This window comes from Uloborus diversus, chromosome 3 (genome assembly GCF_026930045.1).
Source record: "Uloborus diversus isolate 005 chromosome 3, Udiv.v.3.1, whole genome shotgun sequence".
Taxonomy (NCBI): domain Eukaryota; kingdom Metazoa; phylum Arthropoda; class Arachnida; order Araneae; family Uloboridae; genus Uloborus; species Uloborus diversus.
In genome coordinates this window covers 99,956,241-99,980,818 of record NC_072733.1, presented here as the reverse complement: position 1 = coordinate 99,980,818, position 24,578 = coordinate 99,956,241, and the positions used below count along the sequence as shown (strand labels likewise).

Here is a 24,578-nt window from a genome sequence, read left to right as displayed (position 1 = left end):
CATGCAACACTTAATGACTTGGATATTTGTATACAATATTGGCATGGTCAGATTAAGATATAGCGGGGGTCCTATGCCAAGCACTTTCTGGAGACACTCTGTAGTCAAACCTTATAAACACACACTCAAGAAGAACCAGGAGTGCTGTTTTCAGCTGTGTTGTGGTGTTCAATCACTGGATCAAAATATTTCTTGCAATGCAGAGCATCCCATCCTTTAAGTACAGAGAAGAGAAGAAAATTTCTTAAATACTTTTTCTTAAATGCAGACTAGAACAATTTTAGTCATTTTGATGCCCCTAAAATTCGAGGGCAAAAAGCCCCGGCCTAGTTGGCCTATACTGCAATCAGTCTCTGAATATTTATATAACAAAGTAGTACAGTGAAACCTGTGTAAGTTGACCACTCGCGGTGCAGTACTTTGGTGATTAACTTATAAAGGGCGGTAATGATTTTTTTTTTTTTTTTTTTGTCATTTCTAGCACCATGTATTCATTTTTTGAATAATTCACCCTTATTCTTTCTGTTCAACTCGCTTTCATTGTTTAACATTATTGAAAGTGAAACAATTATTAAAAATACTATTCAAATAATTTTATTTTTTTTCCTTGTTTTTAACTATATTAGACACTGTAGTTTTAGAAATTTCATAGGTGCCGGCTAATTTTCTATGACTTTCTCCATTTTCAATTAATTTTAATATAATATTTCATACTTTTTATTAATCTCAAGTTCAACTAACTTTCTTTTTCAAGCCTTTTTTGTACAACTTATAGCACAAAGAGCAATAAGCGCGACTCTCCCAGTTCATAAAGGCAAAATTAAAATGTCCTGTCTCTTAATCCCTTGCACCAGAAACACGTAACTTTACTCATTAGCAGGCCCAGATCTGCGTTCCCACAGAGCGAGGGGTCCGCGTCCTTAAAGAATGGCCCTAGAAATTGAAGAAAAAAATAGAAAAAAAAAACTAGCACTAAGACTTATTCACTTTACAAATAGACACTGCTGGCCACTAGAGAGGGGTCCTACATATTTTGTTGCAGGGGGCCCAAAATGTATAGATCTGGGCCTGTTCTTTTTAGCTCAATTCCTGTGTTGCCACAACATATTGCAACTGAAAGAAAAGACTGAACTTTTCTACTAACACCTATTTTCATTGAACAGAGTACAAACAGCTATCTCAAATAGAACAACAAATGAAAAACTAAATAAATAAATAAATAAATAATAAAATAAAATAATTTGCTGAAGAAAGTTTAAAAAAACAAACTAAGTGGTCAACTTCCAAAGGGTTACAAGGTTACAATACTTAAAACCAAATTTGGCAAACATTAGTGGTCAAGATAGAGAGGTGGTAAAGTTACAGAGGTTTTCCTTTACTATATGAGATAGGACTAATTCCGTTCCTGGCAAAAGCAGTCAACATAGACAGGTGGTCAACTTACAAGGGTGGTCAACTTTACAGGTTTTACTGTAATATAAAATTCCATGTTTTTGGCTTTATTTGATCTATGGATTTAACTTAAACTTGTGTGAAGTGTATTTCATTACATCGTTATATCTTAGAAATTTGAGCTCCAAGGAAAAAATTATAGTCATATTTGAATTCATTGCAAAAAATTCATACAAAATCAGTTCCAAACTCTCCGGCACTAAAATGATTGTTTCCCTGTGTTCTTATTATAATATTATTTTTGTTACTGTATTTTTCGTGAATTTAGTTTTTTTGCTTTAGTTTAAGCTTAATTTGTATTTCAAAAAAAAAAAAAGACTTTCAGACTCTAGACTAATTAGTTTTTTATTAGTTATTTATTTTTCTGCAATTTTTGTGCAGTATTTTTACTATCTTTAAGCTGCATAGTAAGGCAAATTATTTTAGCATAGAAAAATTGTAATTCTCCCTTGCTCCTCATGGTGATAGAGACGGGGGGGGGGGATAAACCTCACTAGTGATTCGTGTGTTTTTTTTTTTTTTCAATAAAGGATGAAATTTCTTTTGATATATAGTAAAACCTCAATAAGTAATCAACCAGATAATTGGTCACACCATTTTAGGCGTCGTTTTCCTGTGTTCGCGACAAGGTCTCATTCACAGCAATGTAAAATGATCAGGGGTCTGTCCAGGATTTTTCACAGGGTCCATTTTTTGTGAAAAATAAAATAATTTTGTGAAAAATCAATTATTTTTGTGAAAAATCAAATAATTAAAAAAAAAATTTTTTCTTGTAAAAACGAAAGTTTAGACTCTTGGGATGGTGGAAACTGCATCATTGACACTTAAAGTTGAGTGTTTTCTCTCTTTTCTGTTGAGAATATCATTCTTGAGTGTTTTTCTAGTATTTGAAGAGAGGGGGAGGCATCGCTCCCTGGGAGATGGGCACCCCTCAAGTATCAATATTTATCTACCATTCTACATCATATTAAATTATACTAGAAATGTTTTTTGTATAGTATTTAAAATAGCTGTAAGGAAAAAAAATAGGCAGGGGTTCAGCATTTAACTTTTTAATCCAAGACACTGTTTAAGAGCACAGAGTTTCGTTCAAACGTTATAAACTCCGTGATTTTCACAAAAATAAAAAAATATTTTATTTGTTTACCTCTTAACTAAGTGTACTAAACATGGAAAATTCCAAAAATCAGATTTCCACAGCGGATGCAAAGAGATTGCAATCCTCAAAGTGAAGGAATCAAAAGTATAAAAACGGCTTGTAAAATAAATATTTTTGATAAAATTACTTTTGAATTGCATTTTAGAGTCCTATGATAAACATATCATTAATATCTGGACACAGTTGAAGCAAAAATAAATAAATTAATTAATTAAATAAAAAATAAACCATCGATTCAGCATTTTAATTATTGACTCATAAAAGAAAATGGAATTCCCCTTTAAAAACTTGAAATAAGCTTTGTTACAAAAATAAAGAGACTTTTCATTTATTTGCATCCTAATGAAGCGAAGTTAGCTTGAAAAAAAGAATAAAATATGATTCTCATATCGGATGTAAAAAGATTGCGTTTTTCAAAATGTAGACATCTATAGAAAAAATAACGGTAAATAAAAGTTTATTTAAAGTTAATTATCCTTTTTAGTATCGAAAAACCAAACCCATATAACTTTCTCCCAAAATAACAGTTTAACATCGCACCACCAGACACTAAGTGGCGATAAGTTTAAATTTTGTAACCCTATCTGAAGCGATCACATCCGCCCCACCCATACTATCCTTTGCAGTTCTAAATTCATTTCGCTGTATATTATTGATGATTAAATCATGAGTGGGGAGAAAAGTACTTACTACGCCTATTCAGAGAAGGTTGACGCTTTTCCAAAGAAGTTTACAACAACACCGCTGCATAAAGCAAACAAGCAAAATTATAAACCTAACTGACTTTCAGCTGTTAATTTCTTTCAAAGAAACCAACAACAGGCATTATATTTATTTGGCGGTAGTAATTATTTATGGCTTGCAGGAGCATCACAAGAGTGCCGATTTTTTTTTTTCCTTTTGCAAAATTAGCTGATTTTGTATAAGTTGATTCCTCTAATTTAACTTTAAATATGCTGTATTATTTTAATTTGAGATTTGCTCTTTCCATAAACTATTTGTGAAAGATCCGTTTTTGTTTACCAGAATTTTGTGAAGGGTCCGTTTTGGTTGATCGGATTTTTGTGAAAGGTCCGTTTTGGTTGATCGGATTTTTGTGAAAGTTCCGTTTTGGTTGATCGGATTTTTGTGAAGGGTCCGTTAACGGACCCAAATTTGCTCTGGCCAGACCCCTGATGATCCTCCGTTATTGGTCACCAAATTTTATTTTCCTTCGGTTAACTAGTCAGTCAAAAATTGTTTTCTAAAATTCTCTTTTCTTATTGAATCTCAGAATATCACGTCGGACTTAGTTGAAATGTTGTGTAATAGTCATTTTTCCTTGAAATTTCGCTCCTACCTTTTGGTCATTCAAAGCATATTTCTTGCTGCAACTCTGCCTGTGTCAAGAATATTTATCACTCTACCAGCAAGACAGGCTAAATCTATTACCTGGAGAAAGTTTGTCAGTATTTAACATCCCTTCAAGGTACAACAGAGGCAGAATTTAAAACTCGGAAGTTTGCTGAAAGAGGAAGTTATTTTCAGTAACCAACAACTTCGTCAGTCAACACTGATGATTGTTTTAAGAGAAAATCAAACAAGGTAACTATAGTAACGGGTGTTTTTTTTTCCCCCACTAATTCATAGACGTTGATTTTATAAGCTATTGTTTTTCTCACTGAATTCTACAACTATTCATGAAAGTGTTTCAGTAAATTGTAAGGAATGTTTTTTTTTCTTTCTTCATTTCCCACTCCACATAAATAGTCTCTCTGCATAAGTCGTCAAAAATTTTTGATCCCTTGAGTCACAACTTAATGAGATTTTACTGTACATATATTTTTTTGTCTTATTCCTATTTTTATAAAGATGTACTGTTGAGCATTCGGTATTAGTATCACCTTACAAACATGTGTGTTCTACCTTGGATATTTTTACAAAATAAATGGGTTTTTAACTTTTTGAGCTAATCTGTCTACAACTGTATATTAGCTCTATGTATTCAAAATATTTACCGTGTTACCCCCCATTATCCAGCATGCCGCAAAATTCGGGGGTCACCAGATTTTCAGTAACACTTGCCTGGTCCTTTCCGGCATTTCTGAAAAATTGAGGTTAGGAAAACTATAATTTTCGAATACTATAATGTTCAGCTTAAAAATGAGTAGGATGGTTGAAAAAAAATCTTTTTTTTCAGCTAAAGTCCAGGACACCCACTAATTTTTTTAGACTTACTAATAGTATTATGCTGTAAAAATTTTAGCTTCCTACTCAAATTTGAAGACCGTACTCAATGACTACTCAATTTAACATTAGCCGTAGCATAGAAAATGTTAAATTTAGGAACGTTTAATTTCCCCAGTTTTTTTTTTTTTTTTGTTAATAATTATTTTATTGCAATGTATATGCATAATACTCATGTATATTATAATATGTAGCATTATTTTCTCATTTCAATGTATTTTTAACTCCCTCCCCATACTGATGAAGTTTGGGGGAGGGGGTTGAGCACCCTCTTTCAATTGAAATAGGAAGCTAAAATTCTTCCAGTATATTGCTATTCACAAGTCTAAAAATATTGAGAGGTGTCCTGGTATCTAGGAGAAACTTTTTTTTTACATGTATTTTTGAACCACCCTATTCTATACATATCTTATTGGTATTAATAAACAGTTTAATTTTTAAAAAATATTACTAACAGTGTTATTTTAACAAGAGAAGTATTGTTTAATAACAAATAATTAAAAAAAATAAATTAAAACTAAGTAAGCAAATATTTTAGCAGTAAGTTACCACCCCTAAACCAGAGTACTAAAGAATTTACCATAGCTATTCAATAAATGAAAATTAAACTTGCCTCTCTAAAAGGAACCTAAAAATAATTTATTTAAAAAAAAAAAAAAAACAAGAGCTAATCACAGTAACGATGATTGCTTCTGAATTGATTACTTTATTGGAATATAATGAAATCCATTAATAATGACCTACCATAAATAACAAGAAGATATTTATGCAATTCACAGTTTTTTTGACTGACTGTTACTTTTGGGATTTATTTTTTTCCCTTACAGTGGTTTGCTTTCTGATTGGAACTGAATGGGGGCAACTGAATTTACTTTTGTTTTGTTGCAAAATAAACCTCAAATTATCCGGCATGCCGGAAAATTCAAATTTCCTGGCATGCTGGCCAACCTCGCTTTTTTCCCCGCCATGCTAGATAATGCGGGGTAATACGATATAAATGCAATGTTAATTTTCCATTCAAAAATTTTCTTCAAATTTTTGCCTTACAATGCGTAAAATTGAAGGATTTTGAAGCTCTAACTTTAAAATATTCATCCATTTTTTTTAATGGTTAACTAACTATATGTTTCATAGCCTTTGTTAATTATAAATTTAAATTTCTTATTTTAGTTTATTTTTGCAACAATTTTTTGTAGCTATGAAGTCCAACCACCAAGAGTTTGGGTGCAAGTGTTTTTTTTTTTTAAACTCTACCAATAAAAAATGATAATTGCAGTAAAAATCATAGTTTATATCCATGATAATAACCAACTTTTTCAAAGCTTTCACAAAACAATAGCTATCTCTTTCAATTTTAATACTAAAATTATGGGAGGTGCCTTAACCCAAAACAGATTTTTTTTTCTTGTCAACTGTTCCTCTATGTTCCTGTAGATACATCGTTCTGTCTGATAATATAAGGTTTTCAAGAAAATGGCATTTTTTTAAAAACCCAAACTAATGGATTATACCTAGAGCATTTATTGATACTGAAACGGAGCAGGAATTTCTAAATTCCTCTTGGAACATTTCGTTCCGAGAGCTTCAAGAATTCATGAAATTTTTGTACGTGCAGCAAGGGTGCCAAACAGGAGGAGAAGGGTCTTGGAGCAGACTGCACCAGTGAAATTTTTTCAGAGGCATTTATAAGGGATTGTATTTCATGTTTAAGGGTTTCTCACCCTTGTGGGGCCGTTATAGTGTATTAGGAACATTGCTCTTAGGGGCATGTGCACCACTGAAGAGCATTGGCTGTTAAGGTCTTACTTATTCTTAGTTTGCGATATAAGACATGGCTCCAAATTTTTTTTAAGAAACAATGATTAGAGATAGGTTTCTAGAAATTATGAAATTTCTGTGCTTTGGTTACAAAAACTACCAAATCCATAATGCTTGCAGAAAATGTTAATGTCACACCTACGAGATTAATGGTCCTTAATCTCGTAGGTGTGAAACACTATTACTTAAAACTCAAATTTTTCTCTCAAACGAAATGAAAAAATTACAACTGGTGAGCAGTTATTTCTGACAAATACGAGGTACATTTTGTATATTTTCAAAAAGCTGCATAAATTCGAAAGCTGTCGTGGTTAAGGCAGAATATTTAAAGGATTTCTGTATTTTGGAAAAGATGAAACAGGGCCAAGTGATCAAAGCTTAAGCAAGACCCTAGTAAATCATTATCGCCGCTAGAGGGCGCTAGAGTTGCTGGGGAGTGTTTTTGCTGCTCCTGAGATAAGTGATTTTTTACTGTAATTGTTTATTTTACTACTTTAATTTCAGTATTTTTATTGTATTTTATCATATAATTAAGTATTCTTGTGCTTTTAAGTCTTATTTTTGATTTACTTGCGTTCTTAAAGTGTTTTTCTATTCTGTGTAGCTAAGCCTAAATTGTGCTGATTTCTTGTTGTTAAGCCTGAATGCTCTGTTTAGGGTGTAACTTGTTTATTTTAACTTACTGCTTGTCTTAGGATTTAGTAATATTTGTATCTTTTACTTCCAATGCTTTCTAATTCTAATAATTAGCATTATTTCTCCAATTTTGTATTTTTGCATTGACTTTTTAAGTGTACCATTTTGAGCTAAAATGGGAGTTATATGCATATGAAGGAGGTTAAAAGTGGCAAAGGGGACAAGTGGATTTCTTGTGACCTATGTCAGATGTTCTGCTTGTTTAAGGGGAAGGATGAGTCTGAGAAGGATTTCATTTGCACAAATTGTGTTGAACTCTCAGAAATCAGAGTTAGGATGCTTACTTTGGAGGGTGAGTTAGCATTAGACTGTAGGAGTGTAGATGGGTTAAACACTCCAGAGGGAAAGGGGGAAGTTAGCAAAAAGGAGGTTGGCATTAGCTGTGTGTTAGATAGTGGGAATATTCCAGAATTAAAGGAGGAAGTTAGTAAAAAGGATGTGGGCATTAGCTGTTTGTTAGATAGTGGGAAAATTCCAGAGGTAAAGGGGAAAGTTATTGCTGATGTGACTGACTGGGAAACAAAGGGTATAATTTTGGGAGATTCAATGGTGCGTGAGGTGGGAAACTCAATAGGCAGAATTAGACGTAAGGTGGCTAGATGTTGTTTGCCAGGGTCTCGGGTGAGAGATGTAAATAGGGTTGCTGAAAAGAAGGGGGTATTTAATAAAGAGGATGTAGTTACTTTGTGGGTGGGAACTAACGATGTAGGCCATAGTAACAACGATGAGTTTACAAAGGAATGGGATTCCCTGTTGGACAAAGCAACCAACTGTTCGGCAAATGTCCAAGTGGTTGGTTTGCTTCCCAGGTATGGTGTGCATAGGAGTTGGTTAAACCAACGGGCTAGGTGTATGAACCTGGTACTCAAGGAAATTTGCGTTAAGCGTAGTATCAGGTTTATTGATGTGTGGAGTAAATGTAAACGCGATTGGATTGCTAGGGATGGCCTGCATCTGAGCTCTACAGGGGTCAAAATGGTTAGTGGTTTGGTTTTAGAGGCTTCAGAATCAAAAAACTAAGTTGGAATGGGGGGCATGGTTTAAGGAGCAGAATTCGAAAGGGTACTAACTATTGGGATTTTAGTAGAAACGGAAATAAGGTGGCTAATAAGAAAAAAGATTTTAACAGTTGGGATTCAAACAATCGTGCAGCATTAAATAAAAGTAAGATGTCCTTACTTAAGGTTTTTTATACAAATGCTTGTAGCATTAGGAACAAGATGGAAGAATTGAAAAGCATAATTATAGACGAGAGGTTGGATATTATTGGAGTTACTGAGACATGGGCTACCGAAAGTGATGATGATTTATTATCTATTGCTGGGTATAATTTGTTTAGACAAGATAGAGTAGGTAAAAGAGGTGGTGGGGTTTTATTTTATGTCAGAGACACTTTAATTTGCAATGAATTGGTAATTAATGATAAACCTAATGAGACTGATATGATTTGGCTGGAGTTCATTAGTAATAAGGGCAAAAAACTACGTTTGGGGAATATTTATAGACCACCCAACTTAAGAGGACTCATCAGACAGAAAATTTCTAGCTTTCGGAAGAGAGAGAGAGAAAGCTGTAGCGTTTTCCTTCCCCTCTACGTGGAGCGGCTGACAGGTTTTGGGGGACGTCTTCCCCTCTATGCTGTCACCGCTCAAAATTTATTGGCAGGGGAAGAGGGTCCGTGTATAGTATTGGATGACCACATACAATTTTTGCGTTGACTCTTTTAGCGCATTTTAGTTTCGACCGAAATCTTCTACACAATCGGTGTTTTGTGCCTAAATTTCCTTTCCTTATGCACTGAAACTCGAAATTTTGTTAGTTTTATATTCGTTATTTGTTTTCTAAATTTGATTTATTAAAATGCTTTCACATGCTACTTTTTATGCACAAGAAGGATATGCAGTAGGATCATTAACATTTCGTTTTCCTTCGAAATGCAGCATTATCAATCTGCAAATCAAAAGCATTTGCAGGATTGATAAAACAAATTATTTATCACGTTGCGATTTGAATTTGCCGCTCTTGTTCATCAAATATTACCGCATCATTACCGCCAGCACCAGGCAAATGGGCGCGAAATTCCTGCAGTCTGGCTGAACTCACCAAAATGAAACAATTATTCAAAATTTGAGGAATGTGCCAAAACAAGGCCCCCACCCCCTCCCAATTTTAAAGAAACGACTTAGACTTGAAATGATATTTTCGAATAAAAGCAAAACTGTTACTTTTGAAAACAGTTATATTCCAGTACTAGCTCTTACCCGCGGCTTCGCTCACGTTGTAGTTTTTTTCAATTGATTTAAGTTAATGGTCATTACAGGCAGAGGTCAAATAGTTACCAAAAAATTGTTTGTCTCTAGTTTCGTCGACATTTCAAATTGTCTGTCCCCTTAAATGTATCAAAAGGTATGATTAAAACTGAAAATTAGGGGGAAGGTGAGTAAATGAAATGTCGGCAAAACTGAGAAGACACCCAAAAATCACAAAAAATAAATCACGAAAACGTTCAGGAGTTGTAAAGAAGTCATGGGTAATTCCCCCCCCAAAAAAAAAAACCTATTCGAGTGAGGTCAACTATTCTTAAATAAAGTGAAACAGTTCCCTTATAATCCCGATCTCCATCAAATGCATAATATCCAGCGCTACACCGGCAATCTAAATTATTGTATAATGTATAACTTCTTACCGTAGAAATCGTCCCAAAATGGGATCAACAATGATGCTACCCGAAATGTTTCCAATAAACAGTAAAAATTTGGCAATTGTATGAAATTGTGTGCAAAGATAAAGTAATGGAAGTTTTTGCGCTGTTTATGAATTTGCGAATTAGTTGGCGAATTATTTTACGTGTTAACAAATTTAAAGAAATATTAAAGAAATGGCGATATTGGTTACATGGTGAAAACCGAGAAACACAGTACTGCGTAGTCTTTAGCTTCAAAAACAGCGACAGTTGAAAAAAATGCCAAATGCCTTAGCTATTGAAATGATTCCACAAAAAAAGTTTGGCTAGATTCCAGCTGATCGATTACATATACCCAGTCAATACAAATAAATAAAAAAAAAAAAAAAAAACATTAATTGCCTCAAAGTTGCATTAAAATGGAAAAAAAATCAGCCAAATCCATGTATTATTTGCCAATCTTGTGCAAAAATCTTACTTCAAGATTTGACTTGAGAAAAGCCTTGAACAGTCACGAAAAGCAAAGATAGTCAACAATACAATAGTCGCTATCGACAGGGAGTTGAGATGATACACTAAATATTGTATTGAGTTAAGGAAAGCCTTCGAACATGGAACTAAAAAGCTCATAACTCGTTTTTTATTCTACTTAGAAATTTCGAACAGGTGCCATCTTCAGCAGAAAAATCAGAGCTTTCGATGCAAGTATTTTTTCATCCCCATATTAGAGAATTTATACTAAAATTGTGTTTTATTGCCCCCAAAGGGGGTTTTGCCCCCCATAATGGGACGAAAACTACCCTATGTGTTATTCTGATGCATAAGCTATATTATTGTGAAGTTTCATCAAAATCCATTTAGTAGTTTTTGCGTGAAAGAGTAACAAACATTCATACATCCATACAGACAAACTTTCGCATATATAATAGTAGTAAGATTATTTTAATCTTTTGCAATCTATATTCTGTAGCATTTGATCTATTTCAGCCTCTGCTTCACATTTTAAAAGTCGATTATGAAAATTACGTTTAAGAACTTCATTGGCCGCTGCGACACCATCATTAACTTTCTAACCAGAAGTCAGTAAATTTAATAATCAATTAAATTTATCCTGATTTAATTAAACACACTGGTATGATAAATTATAAATTCATTTGTAGAAACGTGAATCGAAATAAAAGTAACGGAAAAAGAATGATTATGAAAATTTTTCCGCATTAATTTCCATATTTGTCAAGCTGTATGGGAATGACAGAATCCTTACCCCCCCCCCCCCCCCACGCCACTTATCGAATTATCAGGGAACGTATTTTTCAGACTTGAAACATACTGTTTTAATTCATAGGGTAAATTTTAGAATTAGTAAAGCGTTCGAAAAAGAAAATCAAATTTGTTTCTGAAGTTTTTTAATCAAAGATTGCAGTCTTGAATCATTACTTACCTTTTTTTTTTCAATGTCCTTTTTTTCTCTTTTCGAATTTGTGCGTAGTACAGTACAACCGCGATATCTCAAATCTCTCGGGACAGGAAAAAAATTCGAGATATCGAGTTTTTGAGCTATCAAGGTTTTGAAAAAATTACACTAGAAATTCTCACAATTACATACACGTACGCTATATGCATTTATACATGTAATATGAGACGACTTTAAATTACGATCAATAAAGTAGTCTTCAATATTTTACTAGATTTGAAATTTTATAATTGTCGAAAGTGCACATTGAGAGATTTTGAAATGAACAATAACTTCAACTTGGTTTTTCCCCTAAAAATTTAAAAATCCTTATCTTCAACTAGTAGCTCCCCACATTCAAAAAAGTTTTCAGTAGCCATTTTGTAGGAGTTAAAAAAGCAGAATGATGAAAATGAGGAACGCATTTTCCGTTTTCACTCGAAATCTGACTGGCGAAAAATCAACCCCCTTTCCTCAAAGTGGACAATATGTTCGAGAGAAATGCACAAAGATTCTAAACTCTGGGGAAAACACTGCACCCCTTTCATACCAACACTTCTCTATTATCTTGCTTCAATCCCCTAATCAAAGTTTCCAAGAGAGATGAAAACTGGTCCCTGGAAGTTTTTACTACAAAAATTGCCTAAGAAAAACGACAACTGAAACTTGCTTTTGTGCAAAAATTTCGACATATCAAGGGTTTCAAAAAATAAATTTCGAGATAACTATGGAAAATTCATTGGGGTTTTTGTAGAAAATACAGGGGAAATTTTTTTTTTGTGACATCAAGGGTTTCGAGATAAGGAGGTTCGAGATATCAAGGTTCGACTGTAGTTGATTTTTGTATGTTTTTAAAAGCAAGAGTTTTGAATAAATTTCAGGTTTTCTTTTCAGATTTTTTGTTTACGCTAAATGTTTCACGAAAAGAATACTAATGAATCGGAACAGTGTAAAAGTTATACCATAAGAACAGAGGCACCCAACCTGCGGCTCGAGGGGCACATACGATCTGTGAAGTTGATACGTGTGGCCCGCAGTCTTCTTTAAACTCAACAAATCGAAAAGCACGTTTAATGAGAACGTCAAAAATTGAGCTAAATATTCAGAATGTTATCTCTAAATGTTAAAATTATGAGCTCAAACTTCACAATAATTATTTTTTACAGAGGTGAAACCAAATGGGATAGTAAAACCAATAAAATAAAAAATAATAATAAGGCCTATTTTGGACCACGCTAATTTACCATGCTGTTTCGTATAAGCTGAAAACGGACAGGATACAGAAAAATCTTTTGGAGACAGGCCCGTGTCCAGGATTTCATAAAGGGAGGGGTTGAAACCTTTTCCCTTTATAACTTACGTTGTCAAAGGAAAACTAACCACGCGTGTTGAATAGTTCATTTTAGTTTGATAACTAGGCTTTTTTTTTTATACGTTTTGCGTTTTTTTTTAGTGAAATCTTATTTGTACAGTTGAACATTTTGTAAAAGCACACATGATTCTTTTATGAAACCTCATTTTTCTTCTTTTTTTTCTTTTGTTTTTTCATCAAATAACATTGAACAGGAATTGAATGAAAATAAAAATTTTATTTTTAAAAAAAATGCTGTTTCGCATAGAAACATTTTTCTACTGTGTGAAACGACTAATTCATCCAACACTAAAGGCGTACCATAAAAAAACAGTAAGCAAAGTAACCATTTTCCATGTCCTTAAGTTTTTTTTTTGGGGGGGGAGGGGGCTACGTCATTGTCTAATATTCTTTTAAATAATTTTCTCCTGCATTCTTACAGCATTCCCGGACTCTCCAACCATTCCATTTTTTCAAGCACTTAGATGCGAAGGTACTTGGGAATCCTACAGTTGAGGAAAATATTAATTGTTAAAGTTGGGAAATATTAAAGAGGGTGAATACTGTATCAGAGTTTAACTCTAAAATTAATTAAAACTTAAAATACGTTTTGGAAAATCGTTTAATGATTCATTGATTTTTTTTTTCAATGGGAGGGGTTTAATCCCTAAAACCCTCCCCTTGGACACGGCTCTGTTTGGAGGAGGCACCGAAAATTGAGCCCCCCCCCCCCCCCCCCCCGCCTATTCGATGTTTAACAACAGAGTTTTAATGACTTTATTTTTAAATGGTTCTGCGGTCAATGAATCTACTTCTAAATATAGGAATATTATGCACTAATATATTTTGAATGTGGACGGAAAACATCTTCAACGTCTCAAGCCAATTAAATACTAAACCCAATTTAATGTCACCGAGATGCTATACAATGAGCGGTTTTAATTAGGAACATTGAGGGCAATGTTATTAAATAAACCCATCCCTCATTTGAGATTTTATATATTAATTTATATTTTAACTACAAAATATTATTTGAGTAAGAAAATCATAACTTCATAAAACATAAGTTTTATTGAAGAATTCAGAAACTATTTCTGTGTGAATTTCAAAGCAGTTGCTGATTTGTTTTTAAAGTCATGACACAGTTGAGATAACATATTGATACTACATGCCGTTTCCATTAATAATCATGATTTTTCCAAGAAACTACCATCATGTGATTTCTATCATTTTGCATTTTTTATGAGCTGAAAAAGAAATCTATTATTTGGCAAATAGCTGCCTGGATCAAAATGACTTTTTTAGGTGAACCTACACATTTTTTTTAGAAATGTTAATTATTGATTCCATAAAAGAAGAATTAGTAGACGAATGGCGATAATACGTTCCCTAGAATTCGAAACCAAATGTATTCTGCCACTCTGTGCCTCTGACTCCAGTATTACTTCTTTAGCAAACAAGAATGCTTTTATTCGAAATATGCTATGTGTGTTTTGTGTTAATAACCTATATAAAAAATGCAAAAAAACAATTCAATTAAAAATAATTAATAAAATAGTTAAATCAATCTATCCCTTTGGGGGGGGGGGCTGCCTCACCCCTAAAATCCGCTACTGAGCATAAACTTATGATTTGCTTTCTGACCCGCCATAACTCTTCTAGGTAAGCACATACATATGTATTTTTTTATGTTAATTACTAATTCAATGAAAAAAGAAGTAATAGACAAATCGCGATAATATATACCCTTGGGTTTAAAACCATTGAGCTACATATCTTTTTTCGCACTGTCCTTAAATTCCAATAATACTCGAAAAGCAAACAAAAGTGATAAGGGGAAGTTCAAAATTTCCTCTAGGTATATTCAAATATTCTTTCCTTTTTATATGATGTAATAATTAAAAAAAATATATATATATAGTTACATTGTGACAAAATTAATTAAAAATTATTTAATGGGTGAGTTCAATTTATTTTATCCCGTCGAGAGAAGCACGTAAACTCTCAATCCCCCCCCCCCAAAGATTTGCAACTGCATGTAAATCGTGATTTAGATACTTTTAAAGCTTAAATTTTGTGTTTATATACATAATTTTAGAAAAAAAAAACGCAATTACTTATTAAAAATTACTTAAATTAAAATTATTTAAGAGCGTCATTTTTGCCAGGTTTTTTCCTCGCAATTCTCAAGCGAAGAAAAGAACGCTTTCCAGACAGCTATTTCTGTGGACAGCAGGTGGAGAAGAAACCCGCCCACAAGTGGGGTGCTGACCGTTTCCCCGAAAAGGCCATAAATCACTTGCGTAGAGGCGAATCTCGTACCTTCGTAAAGGGGGATGGAAATTTTTAGTTTGTGAATTGGAATAGGCTCACCATTTATTTGATTACTGTCGTTCAATTAAAGCTATCGAAAATATTTTAACATCTTTAGAAAGCTGAGATTATACGCTATGCTTCTATTTTTTTAAAAATCCGAATACTCCTCCTGGTTCTTCAAAAATTCACCTTTTCTCAAAGTTCAAATTCAAGTTTGTATAAAAAATTTTTGAATTATTTTAATGAAAAACCGCAAAAATAGAAGCACTCTATAGTGGTCACAGATTAAGTCAAAAAAAGAAAAGTTTGAAAATCTCAATTTCCCAATGAGCTATCGTAAGAATGAGAAGACATTCTGCCCCGTAGGTTAACATAGGGATACGAAAACCGGGAATCTGTCTGATGCGGCCTCTTAAGCCAGGGTCAAGACGAACAGATGTTTAGTATTATTAGTGACATTTCTAGCAAGGGGTCAGTCATCATAATGGGAGATTTTAATTTTCCAGGAATTGATTGGAATAATTTTTACCATAGTAATAGCAGAGAAGAGGAATTTTTGAAAGTAATTGGTGACTGTTTCTTAGATCAAATTGTAACTCAGGGTACTCGACAGGAAGCTATTTTGGATCTAGTTTTCTGCGACATGGAAGGCTCTGTTCAGGGGTTATATGTAGGGGAACACATTGGAGATAGTGACCACAACAGTATTAGGTTTGGGATTAAATTTGATATGCACAAAGAAGAGAATTTTAGGTTTGTGCTCAATTTCAGAAATACTGACTTTGTGGCACTTCGGCAGAGTTTGAAAGCAGTTTTTTCTTCTGGATTGGACAATAGCGATGTGAATCTTCAATGGGCAGAGTTTAAGGAAAATCTGGCGAATACGGTTAGGGATCATGTTCCTTTTAGGAGAAAGGGTGTCAACACTAAAATTTGGCCAATGTGGTTCTCCAGGGAAACTAAAGACGCTCTAAATTACAAGCAAGCTGCTTTTCATAGGTTTAGAGAAACAGGTCACAGTGCAGATAGGCTCAAATATTGTAAGGCAAGGCGTAAATTTAAGTATTTGGTACGGATTCAGAAAAGAGAGTTGGAGCAAAGACTGGCAGATAACATAAACAGGAATCCCAAGAGGTTTTTTGCATACGCTAATTCGGGGAAAGTTCGAAATAGTCATATTGGGCCACTGGTTGATGAGCACGGAATTTTAATTCAGGACGATAGTGATATTGCTAATGTTCTTAATAACTTTTTTTCGAGTGTTTTTCACGATAACTGTATCTCAACAGTTGACACCAATAAGACACAAGCTATAGTACAGCTTGAGAACTTTGTATTTTCCAGGCAAGACGTTTTATTTCATTTGAAAAAAATTAAAGAGACTAAGGCTCCGGGGCCAGATAATATTTATCCGAAAATTTTAGTTGAATGTGCAGAGGAATTAGCAGATGTAATCGCAAACATTTTCAATGCTTCTTATAATTCGGGGACAGCGCCGGAGGACTGGAAGCTGGCTAACATTACACCGCTCATCAAGAAAGGGTCTAAAGGGAGTGCGGGAAATTATAGACCTGTGAGTCTAACTTCGGTGGTTTGCAAAATTTTTGAAACATTGATGAAAATTAAGATAGTAAATTTTCTAGAGACTAATAATCTATTGACTAGTTTTCAGTACGGTTTCAGGAAAGGTAAATCTTGTGCAACTAATTTATTACATTTCTATGACAAAGTTACCATGGCTTTGGACAATAAGAAGCCTGTAGATGTTGTTTACATTGATTTTCAAAAAGCTTTCGATAAGGTACCGCATGTTGCTCTACTTAGCAAATTAGCTGATATAGGAATAGGAGGGAAAACTTTCATTTGGGTAAAAAACTGGCTGACCGGAAGGAAACAAAGAGTAGTTGTAAGGGGAAATTATTCTAATTGGAGTGAGGTCTTAAGCGGGGTTCCTCAAGGATCAGTGTTAGGGCCTGTTTTGTTCATTGTCTTTATGAACGATATTCACAAAAATATATCTGGGAACATGAATTGTTTTGCTGATGATGTCAAAGTTATGGGGACTGTAGAAAATGATGAACAAGCAAATCAGCTGCAAGAGGATCTAGATCATATTACGGAGTGGGCTGATAAATGGGGTATGGCTGTTAATGATGGGAAATGTCAAGTGCTACATTTAGGGCATGGAAACAAGTGTACAAGTTATTATTTGCAAGGTTCAGTCATTAGTCAGGCAGACAAAGTTACTGATGTGGGGGTCTTAATAAGTCAGGATTTAAAGTTTAGCCAACAGTGCAGCATTGCTAGCAACAAAGCCAATAAGATGCTATCAATAGATCTATTTCAAATAAATCTAAAGAAGTTCTTCTGCTCTTATATAGAAGTTTGGTAAGACCCCATTTGGAGTATGCTATTCAGTTTTGGTCTCCTTATCTTAAGAAAGACATTAATGTATTGGAAAGGGTTCAAAGGCGAGCTACAAGGCTAATAAGTAGACTTTCTCACTTAGATTATGATTCCAGGCTTAGAAGGCTAAAAATGTACAGTCTTGAGCAAAGAAGAGACCGAGGGGACATGATTCAGCTGTTTAAATTTATTAAAACGAAAGATGTTACGGGGCTAAAGTTTAGCACTGAAAACAGGACAAGGGGTCATTGTTTTAAGCTATTTAAATCTCAGGCTAACATGGATATTAGGAAAAATTATTATTTTAGCAGGGTAGTGGAACCTTGGAACGGCTTACCGGAACAGGTGGTAATGAGCAAAGGAGTAGACAGTTTTAAGAGGGCCATTGATCTTCACTGGGGATTGTAAATTGACTAGGAACCAGTCTAGCTGGGCCCAGAGCCTGTTGCTGGTCGTCACTTTTGTATTTGTATATTTGTATTTGTATTTACTTGAGCCTTATAAAAATAAGGGCTGAAATGTTAAGTCTTTTCTTCATTGAAGCGTGAAAAGGCTTGAAAGCAAAGGGATTCATCTGTGTTGAAACAATAAATCATTAGTCAAAGCTAATTTCAAAAATGCAGGAAAGTCAAAGTTAATTTCAAAAATGCAGGAAAGTCAAAGTTAATTTCAAAAATGCAGGGAAGAAACTTTTTCCTGCAATGAAACATGATGACGTAGTACAAAGAAAAAATAAAAAATCTCCTAGGTAACTGCTTTTATCAATTTAAATCTAAGGAATCGACGACTCCTGATGTGGTGAATATTTATAATTCTACAAAATTCGGGGCGTTGTGGATCAATGTAAAGGAGATACTCAAAATGGCCCTGCCATATTTCAAGATATACAAAGACCAACATAATTCTTGTGTTAAAGAAATAATGCTTATAGGATGGGAGAAAATGCAAAAAAAAAAGGAAAAAACAACTTTTTTAACTTGGAGTAAAGTAGTCTGGCCGCTGCAAAATTTCCTGCCCTTACATTAAAGCAGATTTCATTTTTATAGTCATAGTTGTTAGCAGACACAGGTAGGCTTGGCCTGCCAGTCTGTCCCATTTCAAGACTTGTCCAAGAGGCTAAATTATACACTCTAAAAAGTCTTCTAAATATATGTTATGTATGTTTAATGTGATACATCTTATAAATTAAAAAATATAGTCAAACTCGCTTATAGCGAGCCCTGTTTTAATGAGAACTCTGATTTAGCAAGGAATTCAAAAAGACTTGGTTGGTACAATGTTAAGTCTACAGGAACAAAACTCGCTTTTAACGAGCAAACCCCGCTTAAAGCGAGCAGTATTTTTGTAACACATAAAATATCTGTTGATTTCCTCCTCAGAAAAGATAATTCAATTTTTGGAGAAATTCCATTGATATTTTGAGTCTACCTAAAGTTACAGATAAGACATAAATCATGGAAACAATTAATGACACAGCCTTTCTTTTGGAATTTGTGGAGTAGAGCAGCATTTAAAAATTGGTTATTTGTAGAACAGAATATTTTCATTTCCGAGATATACTTCTGAGGATATTGAAGCTAAAAGTCCAGATGGGGGGGGGGAGAGAGAGGAAAAAAGTGGGAACTATAAGTTAAATAGCCCTCGACATACTTGGCTTCTAATGTGCAGAAAAACTTCAAACTTGAAGCCACGGATGCATATGACGATGTGTTTTGGACACTACTTTCATTGAAAAAAAAACAAGAAAGAGACAAGAAGACAGTTCCAAGCAAACCACCAGCTTTTTTTGGCACCATACATAAATATAAAAATAACAAAACAAGCATGTATAAATTTTTGTGATATTTTTTTTCTTCACGAACTCGTTTTTTACGAGTACTATGTTATATCGAGCAAATTTTATTCGTGCTCATTATATAAGGGAGTGTGACTGCGTATACATTTATCATTCCGATTGCTCTTAACTAGTATAACGAAGTAACAACACTCTGGCTTTTAGTATCTTGGTGTATATACAGAACGGCGTAAAATAGCGTTTGAATTATTAAGTAGTGAGGGAGGTCTTCTTACCCATCAGATACAGAATGAAATTTGTGCAAATTAAAGCAAGATCTTGTGGTTTATTCCATTGGTCCGTCTGGTTTCTCAGCTCAACTTGATTTGTCCGAGAAGATTCACCTTTTTTGCCTCGTATGTTGCATTATACTGTATAGTATGTGCATTTCAATCTTGATTCTTGTGTTAAAGAATAAAATTGGTGTCAAATTGAAAGTAATACCTTGTACTTTATTTTTCCATTCAATGTTACTCACTTGTAGGTGGAAAGTACTGCATCAATGTTCCTTCCAATATAACCTTCCCTCTCTGATGTGAAGTGATCATTTTTCTTTAACTAAAATGCCTGCTCACCTTTTCAAAACAAAACCTATTGAAGTTTCTTTGTAATTTAAAACTGTTTGCTAAAACATTAAATTAAATTTACAGTAGCTTTAAAACTCAGAATAATCCTCCAACTGTCTAGTTCATTGTTTAACGCACCACGCTACGGTAACCCAGCCCTTTGGCAAGTGAAGCGTTTTTTTTCTGAAATTTAAAATGTTTTGCCAAATAAGCAAGACATCAAATAGTATCTTTCAAATGTAACATATATCTGCAACTCTATTGTTTATTGCCAAGTGACCAGGCTCTTGTAACCCAGCTGTTAGCAAGCGAAGCAAACTCCGATTGATCAACTATCACATCTGTCTAACAAAAAAAAGAAAGAAAAACCCTAGAGACTTTCAAAAATCGTCTTCAGGAAAAAAGGGGGGGGGAGTTGTATATTTAATTTGGTTAAAAACAAATTAAAAATTTCTTTGGGACTCTAGCAGTAGCTTTCAAATGTAAATCATCCCGCAAATCTATTGTTTGTCGCTAAGTGACTCCTCTACCGTAACCCAGACGATTAGAGAGCCAAGCACGATCGGTTAGCATAACACCTTTTAAAAACCTAAATACAATCCTTTGTGATTTAAAATATTTTGCCAAATAAACAAAAAATGCATCGAAATAATATTAACAGTATCTTTCAAGTGTAAAATAGTTCCGCAACTCCATTGTTTATTACCAAATTTGCCAAGCGACTTTCAAATTAAAAAGAAAAATCAATTATTTTCTTGTTATGCGGCACAAAAAATCTCTTATAGCTTATTCAATTGCATTAGGCACAACTATTGACTCTTTGGTTTACTTGATAGATTTATTTTCATTTTAAGCATTTTCTTGTTTATGGGTTAATTATTGAAGTGGTCAAGTTAATATTAAAAGATAAAGCTTATTTTTGTGCCAGTTTTAGTTTTTAAAGTGAAATTTTTGTATTTCTCTCCCTATTTGAAAAATATTAAATGCACATGCAACATTGATGCTTAATAACTTAAGACATTTTCAACCAGTTAAGTTTTGTGAAATGACCATCCATGAGAATCACCTGAATATTCTTTGTACATTTTTATGCGTATTGTAATAGAATGCCCATTAATGCATCAACAATATTAAAATTGTTGGGACAGTAACTTTATTTTTAGCTTACTATGTCTTTCTATACTTTTACAGTTTATTTCAGTATACTAGTTCTTTGGTGTTACTATCTTGTGTAATGCGTAAAATCTTGTTCTTGGGATATTAAGTCTTATAAAAACTAATAATTCTAGTAAATTTGAAATCAGTTCTTATATTCACATATGTATATATGTCAGTTGTGTTTATATTTAATTAAATTATTTCACTTGTATAGATATAACTCTGCAGTGGCTTATCTCTCATTCAAAGAACAACCATTGAGTAATCCTTTAAACTCTCAGGTTTTTTATCACTTGTCACTTCAGAAGATGTGTATATGGTAAACTGGACTTTGCTTGGTGAAAAATATAGATAAAAAGACCTGAATGTGAACAACTATTGTCCGTATGTTTTTATTCAGTAGTGAAACATGAGAAAGACATTTTTGGTATGAACTGTTTACTGATAACGCTGTGTTTGTTTTGTATTTGTAAGTGCACTGAGGTATACAGCAGAAATTACATTTTTTCTTTGCATCAACATTCTGTTCCTTTAGTTTTGTAAATGTACTTCAAACTTAGTTAGCATTTCCATAAAAACAAGTTTTTTGATTCTTACAATTGATACATTTTATAATTTTCATGTGTAAAATTTTAGCAAAGTTTAATTTTAAATTAAAAAAATTAAACCACATTATTCAAGTAGTAAGTGATACTCTGTGTTAATGCATTTTTAATGTCATTTTTCTAAACTTTTTCACTTGTCTAGGGGGGTTTCATGTGTATGTGTATTATTTAATGCTCAAATGGCACAATTTTTTAAACTTCTAAAATACTCTTAAATGCAAACTGAACCCTAATTATTATTATTTTTTTAAAATAAAACCTCCAAATAAATTTGAAAACCAAATAGAATTTTTAATCATTATTTCTACTTAGAAACATAAAAATAATTATAAAACAATGCTTATATAAAAAAAAAAGATTTTAATGGATACAGATCTATTCATTTTTCTGAATGCTTTTGCTGTATCTTGTAATATGCTAATTATATATATTGCTGCCTCAGAGCAACACTAGACATCTAATCCCAAGAATGACTCTTAAGACTGTGAGGAGAAAATACAAGGGGTGTCTCAAAAATGTAACAACAAACTTTTAGTAGAAATTGATCATATTTCTGTGCAATTCTTTCTTTTCAATGTAATCTGTCTCTCCTAAAAGTTTATTGCTATTTTTTTGAGACACCTTGCATAAACTTATGTGTTGAGGTTCTCTTGGTTGTATTTTCAAATAATTTTAAATGTAATAAATTTTGTTCAACCAGATACATTTAATATTATTTTAATTGTTAATTTTTATTCAGTGTTAATTAGAGTAATGGTATTGTGATGTAATGCATCATTTGTTTCGAAATCAAAGTTTCAAGCTGTGTATCATTTATTATAAAGCATTACTCAGTTATCAATCATGCATAGTTATTTTTTAATGCAATTATAGTCTACTATCAAAGAAGTGCTTTGAACAACTGACAGAACTAAGTTTTGAAACAAAAGTGGATTATCTTTGGAAAAGATCAAATACTTTTCTGATTAAAAAAAAAATACATCTATTGGTAAACCGTGATTTTGGTGTCAATGAGTAACAAGTTTTCATGCGAACTGGCAACAGCAGATGTTTCTCACATATTGTAAGTAGCTATCTTACTTAGCAGCAGCTTTCAGCATTTGAATGCTAATCCTTGCAAGAAGTGGCGATCTGCTGCAGTATACTCCCTGGGATGTTCTTCATGGGAAAGGTACCGTATCACTCTATAATACATGTAACGAAACACAGCAATGATTTTCTCACTTGTCATGATTGACTTCCCCATTGACTTGCCCATGAGCAACTCACGATCGAATCACCTTACATACCAGAAACTCAGACTGATCTAATTTTAGAATGACGTCTATAAATCTTGACATTATTTCAAGGCATTGGTTTGAACAAATGTTGCAGTCACCAATTGAAAAATCATCTCCAATGTTAATGTATAGTGCAGGTTTTTTCGAGTGTGATAAAGTGGATCACATTTCATTCTAATAAAAATATAAATTTAATTTCTAAGAAGTAGTGGAATATTTGGGGTATAGCATCTGTGGGTATAGTATTTAAATCTGAATTATTTCTTTTGCCATTCATAAAAATAGCTGGTGAGATTGTAAAAATGGAAAATACAATGAAGAGAAACTCTGCATACATATACATTCACGCACCTCTATGATTATTAAATGTTTGAAGTTGAATCATTTCATTTGCATAACCTAGACATTGTAAAAAGTAAAACATTGTGCGATTTATCAAATATTATCCAATCACTCAGTAATTTTAACATTTGAATTTTATTTGAAATTAACTTGAGTAGAAACTTAGAAACTAAAATTTTCTTGGTCTTGCACAGTGTTATTGTGTTATTGTTTATTTTTGCTTATATAATCTTTGTGCAATATTTATAAACTTTAAGGGGACAATTAATAGTTTGGGAGAGGGGATATTATTTAATTAGCCATACATCTAAAAAGACAATTTACATCAAGTTTACAAGATTTTTCTTTCGCCAAAGTATGTTCTTAAATTTTATAAACTTATCTCAAATGTAATCTCTTTAAATGCTGAAGGAATTAAACTACTAGAAAGAAAAGAAAAAAAACATCTTAATCAAGTAGATTATTTCTATTTTAATGACAAAAATTTTTCAATATAAATGTTTTTTACTTTATTTTCCATACAAAAGTGCCAAGTTGTGAGAATATTGGATGTTTTAGAAGGCATAAGTGATGCAAAACCACTGTAAGATATGGAACACTAGTGTCAAGATAATTCTTAACCATTGACTATCCTTTTATGATATAAGAACTTCAATTTAATTTTTCATTAAATTGATACCTCACCAAAGTAAAGTTATTAAATTTTTCGGATTGATGTTTGTATAATTTCGAAAAAAATTTTAAGAGTTGCTTTAAGGAACAGTTTGTAAAATATTGTAAAATATTTGGTGCTATTAAAAATATGCTTTTTTGTTTGTAAATAAATATTTGTGTTCATTTTTGAATTCTAAATCCTTTCTTAGCACCTTGAATAATTCATGAATAGTCCAAGTATTATTCTGCAGTAATTCTTTTGCCAATTCATCATATCCAATCAATACTGACTGGTTAATGAGCTAAACCATTCAGAACTTACACATTCCAGTTGACATTCCAGATTTTTTTGTATTGACAGAAACAGTCAACTTTACTCAAACATTTTAAAATTGCGTTTACCAAAAACAGCAGGTTTTTCCCTCTTCTTTATTTTATCTTTTAACTTATTCATTTTTGCTTTATTGTTCTGGGCTTAGTTTTAATTGCATAAAATTTTACTTCACTGTCTCTTTTATCTTCTGATTTTATTTTCCTTACAAAAAATTAATTCTGATAGCATCTTTACTGGATATTTTT

At 32.9% G+C, this 24,578-nt stretch overlaps 1 protein-coding gene across 1 annotated transcript in view; it reads left to right on the top strand.

Annotated features, from left to right (window-relative positions):
• The window catches only part of LOC129219302 (ADP-ribosylation factor-like protein 8B-A), a 64,038-nt gene extending 39,856 nt beyond the window's left edge, over positions 1–24,182 (top strand). The window contains exon 6 of the mRNA XM_054853645.1: positions 21,333–24,182. Coding sequence (XP_054709620.1) covers positions 21,333–21,379 — 47 coding nt within the window. The 3' untranslated portion in view covers positions 21,380–24,182. The remainder of the gene's footprint in view (positions 1–21,332) is intronic.
• Positions 24,183–24,578: the final 396 nt, after the last annotated feature.